Source organism: Meleagris gallopavo, chromosome 15 (assembly GCF_905368555.1).
Source record: "Meleagris gallopavo chromosome 15, MGAL_WU_HG_1.1, whole genome shotgun sequence".
NCBI classification, from domain to species: Eukaryota; Metazoa; Chordata; class Aves; order Galliformes; family Phasianidae; genus Meleagris; species Meleagris gallopavo.
In genome coordinates, this window is record NC_139418.1 from 2,379,615 (window position 1) to 2,401,573 (window position 21,959).

At 46.2% G+C, this 21,959-nt stretch overlaps 1 protein-coding gene across 5 annotated transcripts in view; it reads left to right on the plus strand.

The window, feature by feature from the left end:
* Positions 1–1,791: 1,791 nt before the first annotated feature.
* Positions 1,792–21,959, plus strand: part of FBXW11 (F-box and WD repeat domain containing 11) — a 66,958-nt gene continuing 46,790 nt past the window's right edge. The window contains exons 1-4 of one of the 5 annotated variants that reach the window (XM_085237098.1): positions 1,794–1,927; positions 9,692–9,765; positions 12,211–12,319; positions 16,964–17,065. In XM_085237098.1, coding sequence (XP_085093224.1) covers positions 17,015–17,065 — 51 coding nt within the window. In that variant the 5' untranslated portion in view covers positions 1,794–1,927; positions 9,692–9,765; positions 12,211–12,319; positions 16,964–17,014. Of the gene's footprint in view, positions 1,928–9,691; positions 9,766–12,210; positions 12,320–16,963; positions 17,066–21,959 lie in introns of all 5 variants that reach the window. The other 4 variants (XM_085237101.1, XM_085237100.1, XM_085237097.1 and 1 more) reach the window with 4 other exon arrangements.

The window sequence follows — 21,959 nt, forward strand, 5'->3', positions numbered from 1 at the left end:
CAGGCCATGGATTTACCTCCCTCCAAACCCCTGGAGGAATGTTTGCCTGTTTCTTTTCTTACATGTTCAGCAATGCTTTGCACTTTCAGAAAACAATACAGCAGTGCCTAGGTGTACAGTGTGCTTTGTAGGTGGCTCTGTGACATGGCATTCTCCCGGCCAGCAAGGCTCTTCCCTGCATGTATTTTAAATTAGACCTACTGAATTTTTGCTTTGATGTCTCAAACATCTGCTGGCTTGTTTGGTCCCTGGAATGAACAAAGAGAGCAAGCAAACTGGGATCTGCATAGCAACCAAGGAACAACTTCATCTGCAAGTCCTTAGTTGTAGGCCATGGTGTGAGGTGGAAAGAATCCAGTCCAGCTCTCAGTCCTCAGGTGTGGTAGGAGGTGCCCTGGGACATGGGTCCCATGGGGATGGAGAGTGTTGGGGTGAGGACTGGGGTCAGTATGAGGCTGTGAGGGTCCTGGGGCAAGCACACAGCCATGGATGTGCTGAGCAAGTTTTGGCTGCAGCTATGTAAACATGGCAGCTCCTGGGGCACATCAGTCCCACTTCCTCCACAGGGTGCTGGGCAGCAGGGGAGTTTCATGGGCAGGGAGACCTGCGGGGCTCCGACTGCATTCAAATTATTGTGTTCCCAGGCAACAAACAGGACCCAAGGAAATGGCCACAAGTTGTACCAGAGGAGGTTTAGGTTAGACACAGGAAAAACTTTTTCTCTCAGAGAGTGGTCAGGCACTGCAATGGCTGCCCAGGGAGCTGGAGGAGTCGCTGTCCCTGGCAGCGTTCAAGAGGTGCCTGGATGAGGAGCTACGAGATCTGTTTTAGTGCTTATAGTAGCAATGGTGATAGAAGGATGGTCGGACTAGATGGTCTTGCAGATCCAACCTTGTGATTCTATGATTCTAAACTGTGTGAGAAGGGTGTAGTTCTGATGGGAAGAATTCTTTATAGCATTGTCATGAATAAAGTACACTTCCGCTGACAGAAATGCACCACAAAGCAGGCTTCTTGTCAATAACAAAGGACTTTGTGCCATTTCCATCTGCTCTACTCCACGTTTTTAAACATTTGGCTCAGGTTTTAACAGGTAAAACGTGCTGAGGAGGAGAGCTACTGTGCGCAATTCCCTCAAAAGCATGGCATCGTAGTGCTGCGCTGTTACACCAGACCCCTGCTGATGACATTTTTGCTTCCAGTTTTCAACGCCTACCACCGCATTCAGTGCCTGCCGCATCGTCAGCTCGACCGTGCTGTCCCTGTAACACTGCGCAGCCGCTGGCGGGCGCGTGGGGCACCGACAGGCCTCAGCAGCAGGCAGGCACGCAGGGTTCCGGAAGTCGGAGGTGCTGCCGAGCGCTGCGGGCCGCAGGTGGGGCCGGGCCATCCCGCGCCAAGCCCCAGGGCTTCACCGCAGCGCCTCTGAGGAAGGAGGAAACTAAGCGGGGCCAATTCCGAGCTAAGGAGAAAACCGGGCGCAAAAAGCGAAACGCAACGAGAGCTGACGGCGGGTCGAGGCGGCACAGACCCATGCCGTTTCCCGCCCGGCGCCATTTTCTCTCCCCACAGTGCTCACACAGCGAGGCCCGACCCGCTCCCGTGCGCGGCCCGTCAGGCGGCGCGGCGCCTTCCCGGCCATCCCCGCGCGGCCGCAAAGCGCGCCGGGCGCCTCTCGTAACCAATAGGAGCGCGGCGCCGCGGGGGCCGCCGGGAGTTGTGGTCCGCTTCGAGGAAAGCGGGAGGCGGCGGGCGCCGCTTTTCTTCTGGGCGTCGTGACGTCACGTACGTGCGTGTGCGCGCGCGAGTGGGGGGGCGGGCGAGCGGCGGCGGGGCCTGGCGGGCGCGGGGCGGGCGGGCGCCGCGCGGAGCTGCCGCCGCTATGGAGCCCGACTCGGTGATCGAGGACAAGACTATCGAGCTGATGGTGAGTCACGGCCGCCCCTCCCCCTCCGCAGCCTCCCGCTGGGCCCGGCGCCGCGCTGTGGGCCTGATGGGCCCGGCGCTGCTTGGAGGTTTCTGCGGGCCGGGCCCGGCCGCTGCGCCGCTCTTCCCGCCGCCTTCCTCCTTTGGGGGCCGCTGAGGAAAAAAACGTTAAAAAAAAAAACAAAAAAAACGAAGTAGCTAATTCAAGAAATAGAGAAGCTAACGGGAAAAAAAGAAAAAAAAAGAAAAAAAAAAAAACGCGCATCCAACCGATCGCTGTGTGAATGGAGGGGTTGGAGGCGGGCTGCCTGCGCCCGGTGCGCGGCTCCGGTCCGGAACTCCGGGCCCGGGGGAAGCGGCCCTTCCTCCAGCCCAGCAGGGAGCGGCCGAACCGCGGCCCGGCGGGAAGGACCCGCATCGCCACCGCTGGGGGGGAGCGGCGCCGGGAGCTGAGAGGAAGAGTGAGAATCGCCGGTACTGCGACGGTTCTATTTTGTATCGCCGTACGCGGGATTTACTGCTGTCTACGGAATTCCGTACGACGCAATGGGGTTGGGTGGTAAAAAGAACCCGAAATGGGCTGTTACTGCGCTGTGAGGGGGAGCTGGGTGTTGTGGAGGCACCGGATGGTTGGGGTTTTTTAGCTAGCTTAGCCCCGGCTCACACGGCAGCTGTGGAAAACGCCAGCTTCCCTCTGGTGTTGCCTGCTGTGGGTAAGCACAGATGGAAAGCCAGAAGGAAACGGCCCCGATGGCGTTTCGGTGCTCGCTGCCCGTCGGAGAGGCCAGCAGCTTGAAGGCCATCTTGGTGACCCCGCTGTCCCGATGGGTCTGGTGAGCTCCCTCTCATTGTCAGCGACATCAGAGTGGCTGCGGTGCAGCTGTGTGTTCCAGCAGCAGCCCCCTACAGAAAGCTGCCTTCTGCATTTCCAACACAGCCAACTGCATCCCAGCAGTGCTTTCCTAACTGTGCCAGCGGGGTGCAAATACCACTTGGCCTTGGGGTGTGTGAGCTGCTCCAATGGGGCTGGGAGGGACGGTGGCCTCACTCAGGTTTCTTGCTTGCCCTTTGTAACAACTCTCCCTTTTGAGAAGCCTTCCCTGGTTTTGGCCAAATTGCCAACGGGCAGAAGCAAATGTAATTTCTGATCATGGCCCTGTCCCCTTGTTACAGCTGCATCTTGGAAATGTGCTAAGGGAAAGGCAAATATGGATGGATATTAAAATTTTCAATACTTAGGAGGCTTAGGAAACAAATTTTTTCCTTTTTCAAAACAAATTAATATAAAATTTTAGTAAAATGAACAATTAATTCTGTAGTTCCCAATAGAAATTGATATTCCATAAAGTGTAGTTAGTAGTTTAATTTTGATCCTGGCAAAGGCTTGCGGAGAACCACTTGTGTCTGAGCAGAAGTGTTTCACTGGAGTCACCAAAAGCCCATTGAAATGGAGCCCTGGCACAAAGGTTCTGCGCTCTGCTGTTGTGGCAGATGAGATTCTCTGGAAGGTTTGCTGAAACAAACAGAGCAGAAGTAGAAGTTGTATTGGCAGAGCTTTCAGTCAGCAGTTACAGTGTTCTATGCACTCTTGTTTCAGTTGATAATAGCAGCAGTAAACATTGCAAAGCCAGAAATGATCTGAAGGTGCAAGACCTGATGGGATGCTCCTCTGTTCAAGAGTGTTACTGTCAGAAAGAGGAATGGGTGCTTGCTTACTGCAGGCGAGAAGTTGTAGCCTCCCAGGAGGCCGTATTTGCAGCACTTCGGGTGCCTGCTCACTGCCTTCCAACGCCAGGGCTGACTCCCCTGTACTGCAGCTGCAGATGGATGATGCAGGAGTTCTGAGAAGCAAACACAAAACAGTTCTGAGTGGCTGATAAACAAGAGATAACGTGTCGACGTGTTGCATAAAGTCAGAGAACAGAGTGTTCTAGCCCTCAACTTTTCTTGCACTGGATGGATCATTTGCTGCATTTATTTAAAGAAAAATCAGTCATAGAAATAATACTGGTCTATTTTTAAAGCTGAAATCTAAGAGAAATATTTTAAGGTTTCAGAGTGACAACTTCTATTTGCTGTATGAAGTTCTAGCTAGTGTTCTGGAGATCTTAGGACAGCTGGAGGCTTTAGCTATTATGTTCTAGCTGTGGAAATCACGTCGTTAGCCTTTTAACAGTGATGAGCAGGTGATTTGGTGAGGACTTTCAGTTGTACACGGGATGGTATTTGGCCCACAGGCCTGTGCTGGCACTGGGGGGATGCAGGGCTGCAGCTGGGCTCGGGGAGGCTGTGTCCATTGGATGCTGTGAGTGGGTGAACGACTGGCAATGAGGAGTAAGGAGGTAATCCAGAACAGATGGAGGGCTTGCCAAAATGATGCAAAGGGCTCTTTCTTTGCAAGGTTTTGGTTTTCTCTGTGACATCAGATAACAGGAACCTTTTTGCTCTTCTAAAGGATCAAACTTTCTGAAGGTGAAATACTGACAACAAATGATTTGTGAAATGTGTTTTGTTTTTTTTTTTTTACCAACACATTCTGAGCTTTTTGTAAAACCTGAGTTCAGTTACATCAAACCCATTACATGTGTTTGCCTTGAATACTTGCTAAAAGCCTCGTGGTTCTCCTTCCCTCTGAAAGCTGCACTAAGCCACGCTTTTGTTTCCCCCTCAGGCAGGGGATAGTTAGTTTCTTAGTTTGCATTAATGTGGTTGTACAAGAATGTAGAGGTATGGAAAATACATCTGTATACAGGTTAAAAAGTGACACAGGTACAGGTGGAACTGCCCACATTGTAACATCTGGATCACAGAAAAAAATACATCCTTTTCTCCCAGAATCTTGTGCCTGCTGGGCACCCTTGGGGTATGGTTACTGGCAGGAAGGCAGAGTGTGGCAGTGCTCCCACTCACTGAACTGCCATCAGCTCTTCCCTTTGTGCCCTCAACGTGCTGTGCTGTGCTGACAGTGCTCACCCCTTGCTGCAGAGCTGGTGGTTGGAGCTCTGCACACCACTGCTCGATGTGGGGAGCGTGGAAGGGCGCTGGGAAGGAGGGCCGTGCTCAGCAGTACCACCAACATGTGCTTGTTTACGTGTTACTGGAATTTGTGTCTTAAACTTACATATATGGAAAATATTCTTCTTCATGTGGCACCCTTGGTATCTAGAATGTCTCTCTCATTACTGTCCAGTGTTTAAGTGCCTCTGTAAATAATAAATGAAGAACTATTCAGTATGTTGCCAAAAGTCTTCCAGTTTCTCCTGGCAGAGCTTTGATGGGAGCTGCAGGTCTTCAAATTCACAAGGTAACATCTCAGAACAAAGCGTTTCTCACAGGACCACTTTGCCAGCAGCAACTTGTGTAGATCGTGCTGGTGCTACCTTGAGTTCCCTGGGTCACTGCAGGGACGTGGCGTGTCCCCAAACGGTGTGAAGCTTTACAGTGCAAAACAAACCTGAGCATTCTGTTTGGAAACTCACATACAACAGCTGCATGTATCTCGATAGACCTATAACGTTCTGCCTTGTTTCTTCCCTCCCTGTCTCAATCAGTGCACGCCAAGCAGGCAGATGCATTTTGTTTAATTTTTTTCAAATGTTCTCAGAGGAATCCTTCAGAGAGTTTACTCTTGTGGTGATAGAGATAGTGATGGACTGGGCGATGATCGTATTCGCATCTGGAACAAAGGAGGCACTGTTCTGGCTCCAGTGCCGCTGTTTTGCTCTTAATCAAAGCCTGGGAGTAGATGGAGAGCCAGCAGGACCCTTGGAGACCTGTGTATTAACTAGTTACTGTGCTTTCTTTGCTAGGATAGCAGGCTATGCTTTACAGTTATCTTTATTTATTAGCTAAATGAGCAGTATTCTGAGCTGTGTGTCAGACATGTGAGTGTGCAGCCAGCAGCATGCTGGGCTGCTTCATCAGTTAGGGGCAGAAAGGGAAATGGTGAGGGCAGGTGTCTGATGTGGTGAGGTTGCCTGCTGGCTGCTTGGGAGGCACAGAAGAGCCTTTGGGGCAGCAGATGTAAGATCTGTGCTGCTGCAGAGGTCATTAGGCTGACAGTCACATTTCATAGTGCCCGTAAGAGGAGGGATGAAAATGTAAAGTGAATAGATGACTGTGACTTTGGCAGCAGTACAGAAAATGGGAAGGAAGAGCTTAAGAAAATGAATTAGAGCTGAGTAACTGAATTTAAAGCCAGCAGAACTATGGTGAAATGAGGGAAGTAGCCAGAGAAGTGTGGAAAGTGTATCATTGGGAAGGGCTTGGTGGAACAATAGGCTGAGTGGGGAACTGATCACCAAGGGAAGAAGGGCCGTGGTGAGTGCAGGTAATGGGTGAGAAAAGCCAGCTGAAGTACTGCTTTGGATGGCAGCAGCCACTGGTCTGTTCAGATGGAGGAGAACTGTAGATGCTCCATTTGTAGGGAAAATTCTGAACCTAAGTATCTTTAAATTCTTTCCAAGGGAAGCTTGCAATTTTTTCAGGAAGCTCAATGCTGGCGTTTCACCAAAGGCTTTTTAAATCTCATTTGGGATTATTTTTGCCTCATTTCAGTTAAATTATCTAACATGACTCGATTTGCCAGCCTCTGCAATAGCGCTGAGCACATAAGGAGCTGCAGCAAGAGCTGCCTTGGTGCCTGAGAAGCATGTGTGACCTCCAGCCCTTGTGAGCATCCCCAGGGAGCTCCAGGGCACTGTGCTAAAATTGCACAGGTCCTGAATCACGCTGAGAAACCCAGTGTGCTAATGGCAGAGTGGGATGGGATCAGACCCACAGGCAGGCGCGTGCCAGCCGAGCCCTCTGACCTGCTCCTGGGTGCTCCTGTAGGAACTGTTAGGGTGCGTGAATGGCATCGGTGTGTTTCAGCCGTGCTGGCTGTGTCTGTCTGTCCCTTGGGGAGAGTTGTTGGATGTCAAGAATTTGGGTCACCAACATCTCAGCAAAACAAACAGAGCTGTCTTCTTCCAAGCTGTACCCTGAGAGAGGCTTGGGGACATTCTCTGAAGGATGGATGTACCTTTTCATTTTGTGTGTGTTTTCTAAAGCACCTTTGCTGCTTGTTAAATCAACTTGATGTATGGCTTTTGATGCGTTACGTTTTATTGCTGTGCAGTTTAGACGTCACTCTTGCTTTGGCATTTTCAGTTTCATCTTCCTGTGCTGCTTTGAGTGCTTGTGCAGCAGGGTGAAAAGCGAGATGGGCTTCATATGAAATGGATGGTGCAGCAAATGTGCCAGTGAGACAGGAATGGTGTGTGGGAGAGAATGAGAGACCACGGCTGTAAGAGGGCTGCTCTGCAATGAGCTGCTGTTATTGCAAGGGAGAGAAGAAGTGGAAAGGAAACGAGGATACGTACTGAGTTGTTTAAACTAATGCTGATTAATAACAGTACTTACATTCTAGCTTTTTTTCTCTGGTGATGTTTTCTTTATACTAATGCCACTGTTTATTACATAATCTGATTTCACAGCTTGATTTCCATGGTACTGATAGTACTTCGTTATTCACAGCAAATCCAGTTTTTCTGGAAAATCCCTTCCTTCTCCAGTTTCTTGGTGTATTTATGAGCTCATTGGGGTAACATCTGACAGCCTGCTTCATTTTCCTGCGCTACTTCCATGCATTTCCCAGTATGAGTGGTGCATGACTGAGACCAAATAATGCAGAATTATTGCAATATTTTTTGTGCTTTAATAATAAAAAAAGGGAGTCTCCTTTTGGGAAATTAATTCCTTTCCCAAACAGGCTAACTTAACAATGGGAGTGTTTGGAGGGAGGTTTGATGTTTCTTCATTGCTTTGCTGAAACAGGTCCCCGTAGGAGTTGCATCCCCATACTTGTAACCTGCAACCCCAGAGTGTTTAGAGGTAAGCACAGAGTAGTTCCACATCCTAGGCCCACTCCTATACAAATGCAGACAGATTTCTGAGATGCAGGTAAATACCTGCTTGCTAGGAGTAGGGGGAACCAGTGTGTTTTCTGTGTAAACTGGCATAAAGCCTTTGGGATCAATTCTTGGCCATACAGCATGGCAAAGTTTGTTTCCTTCGCTGGCCTGGCTGAGGCAGCGAGCTGTGCGTGGTCTGGCCCGGCTGCATTCTGTTTTGTGCTGCTGAGGGGCTCCAGAGCGTGGAATTTTGGCACAAAAGCCGTGTACAGCCTGCACTGTGTGCCCCCTGGGGAGGTGTGTGTACGTCAGGATGGCTTGCACACTGATGTGCTGTTTAAATCTTCTGTCTTTTTAAATCACACCAATTGAAGCATTTCAGACTAAAACGCAGCTCTTGGAAAGCCTATACTCAGAATCTGTTTGCAAAACTTAAGCTCCAATTACAGCTTGTATTTGATAGGAGATCTTTGAAGCAATTCTGTCTTGGCACCAAAGGACTGGCCAGGGAAACTCGATATTCGTGTTGTCTCCATCGCTCCTCCATGGAGAGGAGCTTCCAAGAGAAAAATCAGACCTGTGCTGTCACACTCACATTCATGCCTTTGTGCCTCTGCTGCCGACATCCTGCTGGCTCTGTTGTGACTTAGCAAATCAGTACATTTATATAATTTTGCTAGCTGGCTGAGCTATATTGTACTGTTAAAGTTCTGAGTCATATGCCGTGACATCTTACTGCTTTACTTGGCAGCATTAAGGTTCATGTATTGGACGTGGTATGAGACTTACAGCCTCACTTCACCCTTGAAATGTATGTTGCCCTATGGTTGATGCCTGCTTTACAAAAGGTCGAAAAGCAAAAAATCATCCCACGCTGAAGATGCTCCTTTCCTGGTGTACAAGGATTGGGTTGGAAGGGTCAGTGTGAGAGATGGTGCTGGCTAATTGCTCTGTGGGCAGTGCAGCGGCGTGTTCTAGAAAATGCTTCTGCTGTTTCTGGCTGGGGTTAGAGGGAAATCGTTCTGTCGGCTGTCTCAGACTTGCAGAAAGGTCTGGCTAGGAGTCACACAGCCTGCTCTGTTCAGGGTAGGCTTTCATTATTCCGTTACATCTGTAGCTGGAACTTCCACAGGCTCGGTTTTCTCTTAGGTTGCAGTTAAAGCTACTTCAAAGGCTTTGTTTCCTACTGTGAGCATGCTGCTGGAGGTTCTGGATGAAGTCCTTTACCATCTTGCTCTGGGAGGGGTGCCCTTCCTCTCGGTCAGGATAGCGTGCCTTGTTTTGCTCTCTCCCAGCTCAGGGTTTTTCTGGAGGTGCAGCAGTAGTGAGTGCTCTCACGTGGATGGATGGCTCCATTTGTGCTGCTGGTGCGTGAGGAAAGCTGGATCATTTTGAGTCTGGAAAAGGGAAAAAAACAAAACCCAAACAAACGTGGCAATGAAATGCTTTGGAGCTCGTTTGTGGAAAAATGAGGAGAGCTACTGCAGTGTTGTGCAAAGCCACGAACTCCCAGCCTGGCAGTGCACGCAGCGTGTTGGTCAGCTGTAAGCTGGTGGGTGAAGCTGTAGTGGTTACTGCACCGTAGGCAGCGCAGTTTCTTCTCATCTTCCTTGATCTTTACAAAGTGAGCTGTTGCCCCAAAACAATTTGTTTAGGATTCATTCATTTAGAACGTGGGAAAGAGCAATTTGTTGTCTGTGAGTCCATTTCTTTGTCTTAGATCCACCAATCCGATGTCCCCACTAACGCAGGTGTTACTGGTAAGGTGTATTGGCCCTGTCTAACAGTGCTAGCAGTGCTTAATTGGGATTTCATTCAAGCAAGGAGTAGATACACCAAGCTGAAGATGATTGGCTGCTCTCTTTTAACAGAAAAGAAGGAAAGCCCATTCGAATCCCCTTTCATTCTGGATTGGTGGATCTGAAGCGCAGAAACAAAGTTTCAGGTAAGCAGTCACCCTGTACTATATCCTGCTGCTTCTGCTTAGATGAGTTTGTCCGCAAATTCAGTACCTGCTTTAACTGCTCGATGTCCCTCAGATAGCAGAACACACCAAGCTGCCGGTGTGAGATTAGAGTGAGGAGTGTATTCAGGGAAGACAGCTGTGCTTTGTTAGGATGCTGCTGATCCCTGAAGGCAAGGCCTAAGAACGTGGGGTAGATGTGCCATCTGCAGACAGAGCTAGACAGCAGTACCTACAGATAAAGGGGCATTAAGCAAACACATCCCAGATCTTGCTTCTGGAAGGAGGAGGCACCCTTATCGTTGACTTGAAACTCTTCTGTTAAGTTCAGAAACTAACGGCTATCTGCTCTGATTTCTGCCTGTATTTTCTTGTGAGTTCATTGGAAATGTAGAGAACTTCTCCACTCGTTTGTGTTACAAATTGCAGTGGCTTTGTCCTGCTGAAATACCATTTGAAGTTCTGTTCTGGGCAGCACTCGGAGTCAGCATTTGAAATCCTTAGGGAGATTTCAGGTTGTGTTAGTGATGGTTCTCAAAGCGGTGCTGAGGAGGTGCTGCAGAGCTGCAGCAGGTTTGTTTCAGAGTAGCACTGTGGGTGTGTTTTGAGTCCTGTTGCTCTGAGACTTCGAAACGACTGTAAAAGGCTGCAGTATGTGGTGTCTCAGATAAGTTTGGGAGGTATCTGTGTGTGTGAGGAGGGAAAGTCAGATCCCTGGCTGATAGAGAAGAATGTTATATGCCTTGGATGTCTGGTGGGAAGGTGAGCCCCTCTCCTAAGGCCCAGCTCTATTGTGAGTTAGTGCTTTAATGAACTTGTCAACTCCTTTCTAAAGCTAGTGTGAAGCAGGTACGCCTCAATTCCTTTTGATATTAATAGCAATTACACTAAGCTGCTTGAGTGCTCTCCTCTGTAGACAGCTGTTAAAACAAATGTTAAGGCCTCAATATTTAATATACCATAGAAGAAACTCTTGTAGGTGCAGCTGATACCTGGTATTATTTTAGCTGTGTGTTCCATTTGCTGGTATGGTATTTTCTGCAAAAATCACACTTGCATTTAGTTGATGAACACATACATAATGAATTGCTCGTGGACAGCATACTGTTGTTTCCATGCTTGAGTTTTTGAATACTTGAGTGATTAGGTTAGTGTGAAGAAGACCTGGGCATGCTTTTTAGTACAGTCTAAAAAATCCCACCAGCTCTGAGGGTTAATCCTTAGTCTGACACAGTTCTTGCAGTCTCTCCTACTCCATCAGGCCATCCCTCACTTTGGAGCTACACTGCAATAGAATCTCCTGGAGCATTTGCTGCCCTGAGTGTGCCCTTTTCTAAAATGAGAGAACTGGGAGACAGAACTGATCTTGACATCTTTAATGATGAAAACTGCAATGAGAAAATAATTTAACACGCGCTGGGGGGAGGGAAGGAGAAGCTGTAATGTGTATTCCTGCTGATTAAGATCCCCAGTGTGCTGGTATTCAATATTGTACGAATTGCTGAACTGCTTGAAACATGGAACAGTCCTGTCAGAGGCATTCAGAAAGCTAAGCTGAGCACAGATGTAAGTGTATGCACATTGCAGGCTTAGTTCTTGTCCAGGTTTTGAATCCTACATTTTTGAAAGTAAAGTGCAAGTCAGCTTTCGAAGGCTGCTGAAATACTCCCCTGCTACATGAGGAACACAAACACTGACCGTGTCTGCAGCATTTTATAACACACTGAGGTTGGATTTCACGTGTACTTCAACTCTTCCAAGTTAAAGTGCACACTGCTTTGTCCATATCTGATTTTTTTAATCAGGTTAATATTTCTTAGATTGCGTTAGTCCTTATCCTTAATAACTTGACACAGGAACGAGTCAGAGCCAGCTCTTATAGTCTTAATAAGCCTCATCTACAGTTTTTGAAGTGTTTGACTTACTTGCTGTAAGTAAGTTTTACTATTTCAGTTGGCAGCACCAGGTCTCTACAGTTGTTTTTTTCCTCCGGTTCTGATGTACTGTTAGCAGGTGTACTGCTGTACGAATGTCTGTAACACCTCTGCTCCTTCAGCATAAGGGAAGGAAAGCCAGTTTTCTTCTGAGGTGGCCTCTGTGTAACGTAGGATGTGCAAGTGCAGCAAGGACTGTTAGAATTCTGAGCTTTTGAAACTGCTGAGCCGGGATGTTGTGTATGAAGGGCGTAAAGATTAACCTAAGTACTGTATTTCAGAAGATTCAGAGTGATTTCAGTTAACACTGTAGAATAACTGTGTTATAAATGTATTAGGATTTTCTTTGTAGTCTTCCATGTCCTCCCGAAAACGAGATGCTGCATTTCACGAGTTTTATCCTGATGAATAAATTATAATGGAGTAAGGTTGTTGCTGTATTCAAAAAAATGCATTTAATCTTTTCTCCACTGAACTCATATTCCTTTTGTAGCATTTGTTCTGTTGTAGCGAACGCATACTTTGATCTTCAGGAGCAGAGCGGGACTGCATTGTTGATCACGCTTCTGTGAATTCATTGCCCTATGTAGAAGAACTGCGTGGTAATGGAAAACAATTTTTCAGATAAATTCTCATTTGTCTTGCTTTGAGCTTCCTGAGTTCTCACTTAGTGTCCTCCCCAAATGCGAGAATCTTACGTGCAGGTCTTGAATGACAGCTGGAAGGCTGAGCAATAATTTTTTTGGAATGGCAATCGTTTATCTAAATAGATTTTTCTGATAGAGCTGTGACTCAGCTATTGGTTTCCTATTATTTTAATTGGAAAGGAAAAATCAAAAATGTTTTACAAGTTCAAATGAGTTTGCTACTCTTTCACAGCTCTTCCAAACACAGCAAAGCGAGAGTAAGCCAGATCTCTTGTTCAGAGACCTCCTGCTTGACCTGAGAGCGTGGCCATTCCTAAAGCAGAAGAGCTGAACACAGGAGTTGTACTCTGTGCGTTGTGGGGATGGTGCTCAGCCTTCCAAACAGCCGCTCAAGACTGGATGTGAGATTGCATTTTGTATGTGGAAAGGTAGTGATGTGATGGCACCGGTTCATACCTGTATGGCGCATGTGAATACACCACACCTCTCAAGGGACAACTTGGTTTTGAAATGAAAATAGGAAGAGTGCAAAGTCTTGCTATTGGTCTGACAAATTTTCTTTGGTTCAGAGTACCTCAGCAAAAATACCAAGTGTGCCAAAATGTGCAACCTAGTGAATGTGCCAAGCCAGGCTGTCACTTGTGGAACGTGCTTCTTTGTGTTATGTGCATGCCCACACACTTCACTTCCAATTGATTAATCACAATTACAAATATACTTTGACACTTCTACTTTTCCACCTGCGAATACTCAGGGTACTTGTTCCAACATCCAGTTGGTTCAGCACTGTTTTGCTTATCAGTATTCTGAATGATCACTTCAGGGAAAGCCACCAGGTAAGATCTAGATGACATCCCAGCTAGCAAAAATGATGGGGTGGTCACCAACTGTACCCTGCTGAGTGTAAAATGATACTGAAGGCCTTTGAACAGTGTTAACTGCTTTCTGTTTTTTCTCTTATTGTGGTTCATGCTGATTTTTGAGAAGGTTCTGGGCTTGATATTAAATTTGCTTTGGGAGCATTAAATTCTGTAGTCATTCCATCTGAAAGTCAAAGTTTGTGTGTCAGAATCCCCCTTCAGCAGCACTCCAAATGGGATGCCAGTGGGTGTGTTGTTCCCAGACGGAGCATTTCAAGTACCAGCTGTTTCCCCACAGGCTTATCAATATTAATCACTTTTGGAAAGAAAGAGACATCAGTTCTGTTGGTCCAGGCCTAAATAAAGAGTAAGCTGCACTGTAAATTGAAAATCTTGAATAGCACGTGAGTCTCTTACAACTAAACACCTAAAAGAGAACTCAGGGGGAAGACTGAGGTTTGTTGGCTGTACCTGGCCTTCCCAGTCTGAATCTTCACTCTGTGGAAATGCAGAACAAGAGCTGAAGCACTGAGGAGCTGGTTGGTTTTCATGAGGAAGTTGGGAAAAGCATTTCAGAACGTGGGAGCCTGGATGGTTTGTTAGGAACTTATAAGCAATTTTGATTTTGCAGTCAACTGCAGTAAGTCATTGCAGGAGGAGTGAATTCATCTGGTTAGCCACGCTTCTGCCAAATGTATTTTCTGTATTTCTGTTTGTAATTAAAAAGTAGCTCCCTCCAAGCTTTTTTGACCTGCCCAGAAGCATTGCAGGGGCAGGGCTGGCTTTGCTTTAAGAACGGACTCCCCCGAGCTGTATACCTAGCACATTAAATTGAGAATCCTCAAGTTACCTCTGTATAAATAAATAGAATGTGATTTTGGTGAAAAACGTTGAGGTCACGATTCCTGTAGTTTATAGAAGTTGTGGTAATAAGGGTTAGTAATTAATGCTGCCTTAACAATGACATTGCAGCATTGCCATCAGCCGATTGAAAATGTGTATTAGTTCCATTGGGAGCACAAGCTCAAGTCCATATGTGTTTCTTGAGTTAACTTAGTGAGCATTACAGAGTAATATAAGAAAGAAATCACAAATGTTTCAGTTGGGAAGTAAATGTAAATTGTAGAGGCACCGAAATAAAAATGCTGTGAACATGTTACAGTGCTTTAAGAAAATAGCACTTTGCACGTATGGGAGGTCCCATATGAACAAAACCTTGGTGTTCAGGGCTGAGGAGGTTGTTTTTCCCCTTTATTCTAAAAGTTAATACAATTCAATATATCAGAAGATGTTTTTCCATGCGCTTTTTGTCTGGGCTGTGCTGGGGCAGGAGCCAGCCTCTCTGGAACCAGAGCAAGGACTTAGTCATGCAGCTTTCTCTTCCTTTTCCCCTTCCCAGTCTTTATTTATAGTGCTGCAGCTCACTGGGAACCTGCTGCAAGGCAAGTGGAAAGTGAGGGCAGAAGCTCAGGTGGGTGTTACTCAAAAAGTAAAAGTCTTCATACAGTGCTGTGCTCATATTTATGACTGACGGCACTGTTGCAGACAGGGTCAAGAAAATAACGCTCGGAAGCCCACAAATATTTGCACACTGCTGTTTTAATGTGAAGTAGAATGCAGTATTTAATTTGTAGCATTGTGCAATATCATTGCTACACTGAAGTGTCCAGTGTTCTTTGTAAATCCTTTTATTCAGGGTTTCGTAATGCTGTGGAGAGGTTTTTGGTGTGGCTTAGACTTGGTGTGGAAATGGCTTCTTTGTCTAATGTGTTTTGAACTAAATTAAAAAGTTATTTTCAGGTTACCCACGTTGCTCTTCAGTTCTTCATACTGAGCTCATTTAGTGAGAGCCATTCCTAAAAACAAATGCAGCTTAATTACTTCATTTTTAAGGCAGAGCTGTAGACTGTGCAGTGTCCCTCATAGAATGGCCTGTGCTGAAAAGGCCCACAGTGCTCATCCAGTTCCAACCCCCTGCTATGTGCAGGTCACCAACCAGCAGACCAGGCTGCCCAGAGCCACATCCAGCCTGGCCTTGAATGCCTGCAGGGATGGGGCATCCACAGCCTCCTTGGGCAAAAGAAATCTTTTCTTGCTGTCTTGTTGAAATTCAGATAGTTGCACTGGTATCAGTTGCCCTGATTGTCTACAGCTGTTCTGGGAACTGAATTCCAGGTGTTTGTGTGAGGATATGTCATGTCAAGTAGCTGTAGATAGTGGGTTAATTGGTAGCTGAATGGAAAATCGCATTTCTTTAAGTTTTAAATAATCTTTTAAGAACATTAAAAGGATCTATTTGATATTGAAGGAAAGAAAATACAAAAAAGCATTAATTTGATTGTTACTTCTGTCCATAAGATCTCCACATCTCATTACATGTGCATAGTGCAGAACTTCCATTTGGAGTTGCACCCTTCCTACATAGGACTGGAGGAGAGAAATCAGGTGGGGTTTGGTGCTGCTGGGATCATCCTGTCCTGGTTTTGCTTTCATTTCTCTTTAGCACAGAAGTGAAAATCATAGGCTTTCTTGTGCTTTATTTGTAATATATGAAATAAAATTTACAAAAAGGTTTTGCCCTCCTCAGCTGCTCTGGGTTTCCTCCTTCCCCTCATTACTTATTAACCACTCTCCTCGAGCCTTCACCTGCTCTCACCTTCATCTGTGGCTTTTCTCTTTAACGATTTGGTATTTGTTACAACTAATTTAGAAGCCGACGTGAAAATTACAGGAGGGCAGGTTTCAGAGCTGGGTCTGTGACTGCTTGATAGTAACTGAATCCTTTTCTCTAACTTTATCTGATGGTTGTGTAGTGTACTATTGTATCCCTACAAGGAGCTGTGAAATAATACCACGGGGCTACAAAAGGTCTGGAGAGTCTGTCTGCATTGAATTTCTCCAGCTTCACAGAAGCATGGTTGCAAACTTTCCCCAACTTCCAGCATCAGCAGTGTGACACTGAGTTGTTAAGCATGGTTCTTCCCAGCTCGGGTGGTGAGATGAGCCATAAGTACTGCTGGGCTATAATTTGGCTGACAGGATACCTTTAACTGATAACACCAGCTTTTCCCCCACTGACCGATTTAATCAGGATACCGTGCACGTTGACTAAGCAGAGCTTGGTCTGGCAGCCTGAACTTAGTTAGCTGTAGCTTCTCTTTTAACAAAACGACTATTTTTGGTTGTGTCGGCGTCCCACACCTAGACTGTAACCTCGCAAGTTAATACGGGCTTTGCTGTCAGAACAAATAAGCACAAATGGGGGAAAGTTGAGACAGTGTGGGGTGCCAGACCTTCATCACCAACTCCCCAGGGCTGCGTTCTGAAGAGCTGCTGCTTAATGAAGGGCTCCTGTGCTCCTCTTACCCGGGGTGGGGGTGGGGAGGCAGAAGCCAGCAGTGCCTGGCAGTCCCAGTGCTGAGCAGGGATTTGCCCCGCACTGCTGAGCTCCTGCAGCTGGGGCACAGCTGGGAGGGAGCTCGGTGGGCACCTGGGCACCACAGCCACGCAGCTGCAGGTGAGGCAGATCAGCTCGTTATCCTTGCCAGGGCAGAGGGATGGCTTATTTCCTGAAAAGGATCTTCAGTTGTTATTTTACCCTTGGCCACTAACCTTGCGATGAACGTAGAAATGCTGTAGATAAGTACCCATGTGAACGTACTAATGAGTTGCCTGCGTTGAGTGATTTGTTGTGGCATCTAACTGCTTCTTCTCTTCCTTCCTTTTTGTCACCCTGCAGTGTTCTGTGCCAAGGTCTTTGTGGCTAGGCTGCTCCAACCTGGTAGAGAGCATGTGCGCACTGAGATGCCTGCAGAGCATGCCCAGTGTCAGATGTCTCCAGGTGCCTTTCTTCTTTCTTGTTGTAAATGTTATGCGTATGCTGTTGAACTTTGTTAAACTCGTAGGACTCTTGTTTAATCAAATTGTTAAGTCTGCTAAATGTTTTTTGTGCATCCTTTTTCTGAAATCTTCTACTTAACTGCATTGTAGGAGTGAACCTTAAGAGTGCTTTCTGTACAGGAGGTTCTCTGGGGGGTGGTGAGCTTTTGTGTTCTATTGCCTGTTTATGAAGTTGTGATATAAGTAGCATAGTTGTGCATGTTGCCTGCTACGTTTTGCTTTTTCGTTTAATTTAAAGAAAAAAAACAAAACAACGACAAAAACCCACAACACATAATGAGCTTTGCCATTTCTCTTAAATTGCAATGAACTGAATAGCCTGTAATGTTTTTGTGATTTAATTTAGAAAGGATAAGCTTTTAATTTTGTACTAAATACAGCCCTGGTTACAGCCTTACTTTTACCATTGCGCATGTTTGAGTGCAGGGCAGTTAGCATGGAGCCCTGCAGCTTTTGGAGTTCACGGAGTCCCTTAGCACTTCAGCTTCTGAAAGTGAGGAGCAGGGGGTGGGGGTGGCTCTTACGGATGGGGAATTGCTGCTGTTGCTTTACTGGTGTGGGAGGGACTGGAAAAGATAAATAATGAAAGGGAGATTTTTGATACCAGCTCTGTTTTGAGCTTCCAAAATATTTACCTTGGAAAATAAATGCAGAACACATGCATTATCTATGTGGCACTTCCTGAAGTGTTTGGGAATGTATTATTGGTAGCAGATGTAACGATTATTTCCTATTGGTAACTTCTGTAACGCAGTGGCGTTGTTCAGTGGTTCGGTCTGCACAGAATGAATATTTGGGAGACATTGCTTTTGTGAATGAGAACGTGAGCAAGCTGAGCTTTGTTTGCAGTCAGTCTGTTTCCACTCAGACACGGGGCAATGAGAATGCTTTGCCTTAGAGAGTAACAGTCTGCTTCAGAGCCTCTGGCATGCAAAATGCAGCTCTGAGTTTCAAAATTAAACTTTAGGATTTCTGTTAAAATCCATTTTTTTTTCTGTTGAAATGTTTTGTGTTTTTGGTTTTTAAGTGAAGGGGAATAAAATTTCTAAGGTAAATGTATAGATGGATAGTAGTTCTACAGGAAGTGGTACTGCATCGTGGCCAAGCCCTGGTAACAACAGATGTTTGTAATTATGACAATGCACGACAGAGGGTTGGAGCTGCCCTTGGAGTTTGGGCATGCAGCTGTGTGAAACGGCCTGAGAACGAGATAGCAGCAGTTCTGCTGTTAATAACAGGCTTCTAGGTGGCGGCTGAGTGTCTTGGTTTTGTGACTGCAGGCTGTGAGGGGGGAAAGCTGCTGGGCCGTGTGTTGGGCTGGGTGGCTTCTGTCCGAGTCGGAGTCTGGATTTCAGTCAGAGTGTGAGTGTCTGCAGACAGCCATCTGGGAACTGGGAGGACTCTTTAGTAGTACCGAATTGAAATAATGGCAAACTTTGTTATTACAAGCAGTTTTTAACAGGTAGTTAGCTGTAAATGTAGCAGGTGCAAACTCAGACCAGGCTGAGCATTAGAAGAATTAATGCTGACTTCTGTTGGTATTATTGATTGTAGGATAAAATACAGAACTGTTGGTGAATGCGGTGCTGAGTACACAAGGTGTTTTGGTAAGGTGAGGTTGGAGAGCTGTCTTCAGCAGGCTGCTTACAAAGCCAGGTGTAGCCAACATCGCTGCTCGTAACGGTGTTCCAAAATAAAGGCCTTTATGTGTGTGTGTGTGCAGCAGTCAGGCTTCTTGTAGAACTGCAACCGAGGTAAAGAGTTGTTCAATCTTCTAGAAGCAGCTGTGAGGGATTTAAAAAAAGAGTTCTCATTTCAGGCGTGTGACTCAGTGAGCCCATGGGGAACTTGGAAGTGAAAGTGGCACCAGCTTCCTTTCCCCATTTTTTATTTTTGGCACCAGGACTTGCCTTTTGTTATTCCTTAGCTTGTAAGCCTGTGTATAGAAATGGTAGGGCACGTCTACCTGGAGATATGTGATCAGTGATATTAGATTAATGATGATTAATAGTGAGTTTAAGGAGGGGAATCGAGAAGCCCTTCAGCAGAGTGAAATTATCAGAGCGTTGTATCAGTTATCTGTGTGTTACATGTGTGGGGTAGCTAATGAATGGTCCAAAGGAGGAAGAAATCCTAGTCTTAAACCTGGAGCTTTTGCAGTTTCTTCAGGAGGTTCTGCTCCGTCTTAGCCCCTTGTAGAGTATTCAGGAGTGGCCTCACACTAGCCTGGAAGAAGGAAGCTGAGGTTAAGTGTAGCAATGCCATAAATCCTAGCTGTGCTTCTGAAATCAAACTGTAGCATTCAAGCAGATGTCCTCTGGTGCCTGTAGGTTGGATGGCCATGTTCTGATTCTTTAGGTTGAGTCATACTTTGTATTCTGTGCTTTTCTCTTGCAGAGAAATACCTGCTTATTTTGTGGGATTTTCTGGGCAGATGCCCTGTCTGAGGCAGGGAGTTGGAATCGATGATCCTTCAGGTCCCTTCCAACCCAAGCCATTCTTTGAATGTTTGCCCTCTTTCTGTGACTGTTAGTGAACGGACAGAGATAGATAACTTAAAAAACCCCACAACATGGCTGGTGTTACTGCATGGAAAAGCATGTACTGAATGCCAATTACATGTTGAAAATACTATGGAATCTGAAGGCTTCTTTGTAACTACTGAATGGTCTTTAATAGTGGTTTAGTAACAAGGCATTCATGTTCCCATTCTGAACACACTTGGATTCAAATATCTGCTGTTCTCATCCTATCTTTAATACAGACTGCAAGACTGAAAGCAGGCCGTTGTCTCACCTGAGCGTTCCTACCGGTGTGCCCTTTCTTCCTCACCCTGCTCACACCTCTCCAACGTGGTTTCCTTGCTGCTCCTTTTTATTTGTTGTCTGTCAGGCATCAGTCTTTGTTGTCCGCAGTGTCCCTGGCTTCCTTAGCACTCTTCCAGGGCTGCGCACCGCAGGGAGGTGATGCTGCTGTGGTTCTTGCCAGAGCCCTTCCTGCTTGCACTGTACAGCAGGAGTGCATTGATTTACTCCCATAACTGGAAGCTGTCTTTGCAAAAATGTCTTAAAAGCCTTTTGAATTGACCAATTCATAATTTATTACTGCTTGGAGGAACTTACGATTTGCAAGTGGAGTTATGAAGGTTAGGGCTTCAATATTCTTTTCCTTGTGATGGCAGACTCTGCAAAGGAAATGATTTTCTGGCGATGGGGAATCTCAGTGCTATCACAGCTGAGCGAGGGCACGAAGAAGAAAATTTGATTTATTTATTGGAAAGATACAATTTAACATGAACTTGCCAACACTTCTATTTGTTATTCTTCACTAATTTTGAGTTTCTGGTGTTGGCGTTTCTATTCAGATACCAGATGGAAGTATAAAAATGGAAACTAGAACCGGAGAAAATTGTTTCTGAAAACTAAGAATTGATTTATCGATATGAAAACTTCAGCATCTTATTTTTGTACTGCCGTGCTGTCGTTTTCACAGCACAGATTCAGACACGGACTTGAAGCAGGACTCTTGCAGTCACAACGAGAGCAGTAGGTGCGTTCTGTTCAAACCTTTTCCTACGGTGTGCAAAATCACAAATGGGAGAATGATGAATAGCCTGTCACCGTGCAGCCTGCCTCCTTCTGAAAATGTTATTCCTCCCTGCAGCTCTTAAAATGAGTTGTAATAGCCAGACAACTGCTTTCCTTCTCCTCTTAGGTTTGAAATCATTTACAAATATTTCTTTGACATGTTTTGTGGTATTTTGCCTCAAAACAGTCGGACTGTTACTCTTCCTTCTTGGAAACAGTCCAACAGGTCCATTAAAAAGAAATGCAGATTTGATTCCTTTTCTTGTTTGTTTTTTGGAAGGAACACAGCGTTCTCTCCGATCTCTGAAATATTTGTGCTTGCCCCTCTGCTTTAAACAGGCTTCTTTTTGAGACACAAAGCTGTAGAGCCAAGCCCAGTTTTTGCAGAAGGCTCTCATGTGATGGTTGGACTCGAGGATCATAGTGGGCTTTTCCAACCTTAATGACTGCATGATGTTCTGTGATTCAAGCTGTAGGTAGTGGCTCAGCACACCCGCTGCTGTTTTATGCAGTGGGATGTTGCTGGGTCTGTAAGCCTGATGGTAGATGCCCATTTTTCTCCCTGCTCATCAGCGTGGGACTTCCCAGCAGAGATGTTATAGATGTTTCTCCTGGCTGAGGCTGGAGTCTCCTCTAAAAATGAATAGCAATTGGGGATCAGTTTTCAGCAGCTTCTCAAATCTTTTTTCAGTTCTTAACTGAGACAGGGGAGGTTTAGATTAGATATTAGGAGGAAGTTCTTCACACACAAGGTGGTGAGGCACTGGAACAGGTTGCCCAAGGAGATTGTGGATGCCCCATCCTGGAGGCATTCAAGGCTAGGCTGGATGTGGCTCTGGGCAGCCTGGCCTGGTGGTTGGTGACCCTGCACATAGCAGGGGGTTGAAGCTAGATGATCTTTGTGGTCCTTTTCAACCCAGGCTGTTCTATGATTCTTAGTGTCTGCTGCAGGTTCTGAGGGCTGCTGCAAGAGCTCAGTTTGATGTTTGCTGCACAGACAGCGATTGCAAGGTTTTTACCCAGCTCTTGTGTTCTCCTCTCACTTATGCTCTGGTGCGTTTCTCACTGTGCAGTGCCCAAAGCAAGTCTCCCAGGTGCCCAGCACAGCTTTGTGCTGCACGGCCCTGATGAGGGCTGGGCACCCATAGGATGAGGAATTGTGAAGTGGAGGGAGATTTTTTTTTTTTTCCCAGGAATGATTTATTATCCAGAAGAAAGTGTTGCGATAAGCACTTTTTTCAGTCATCC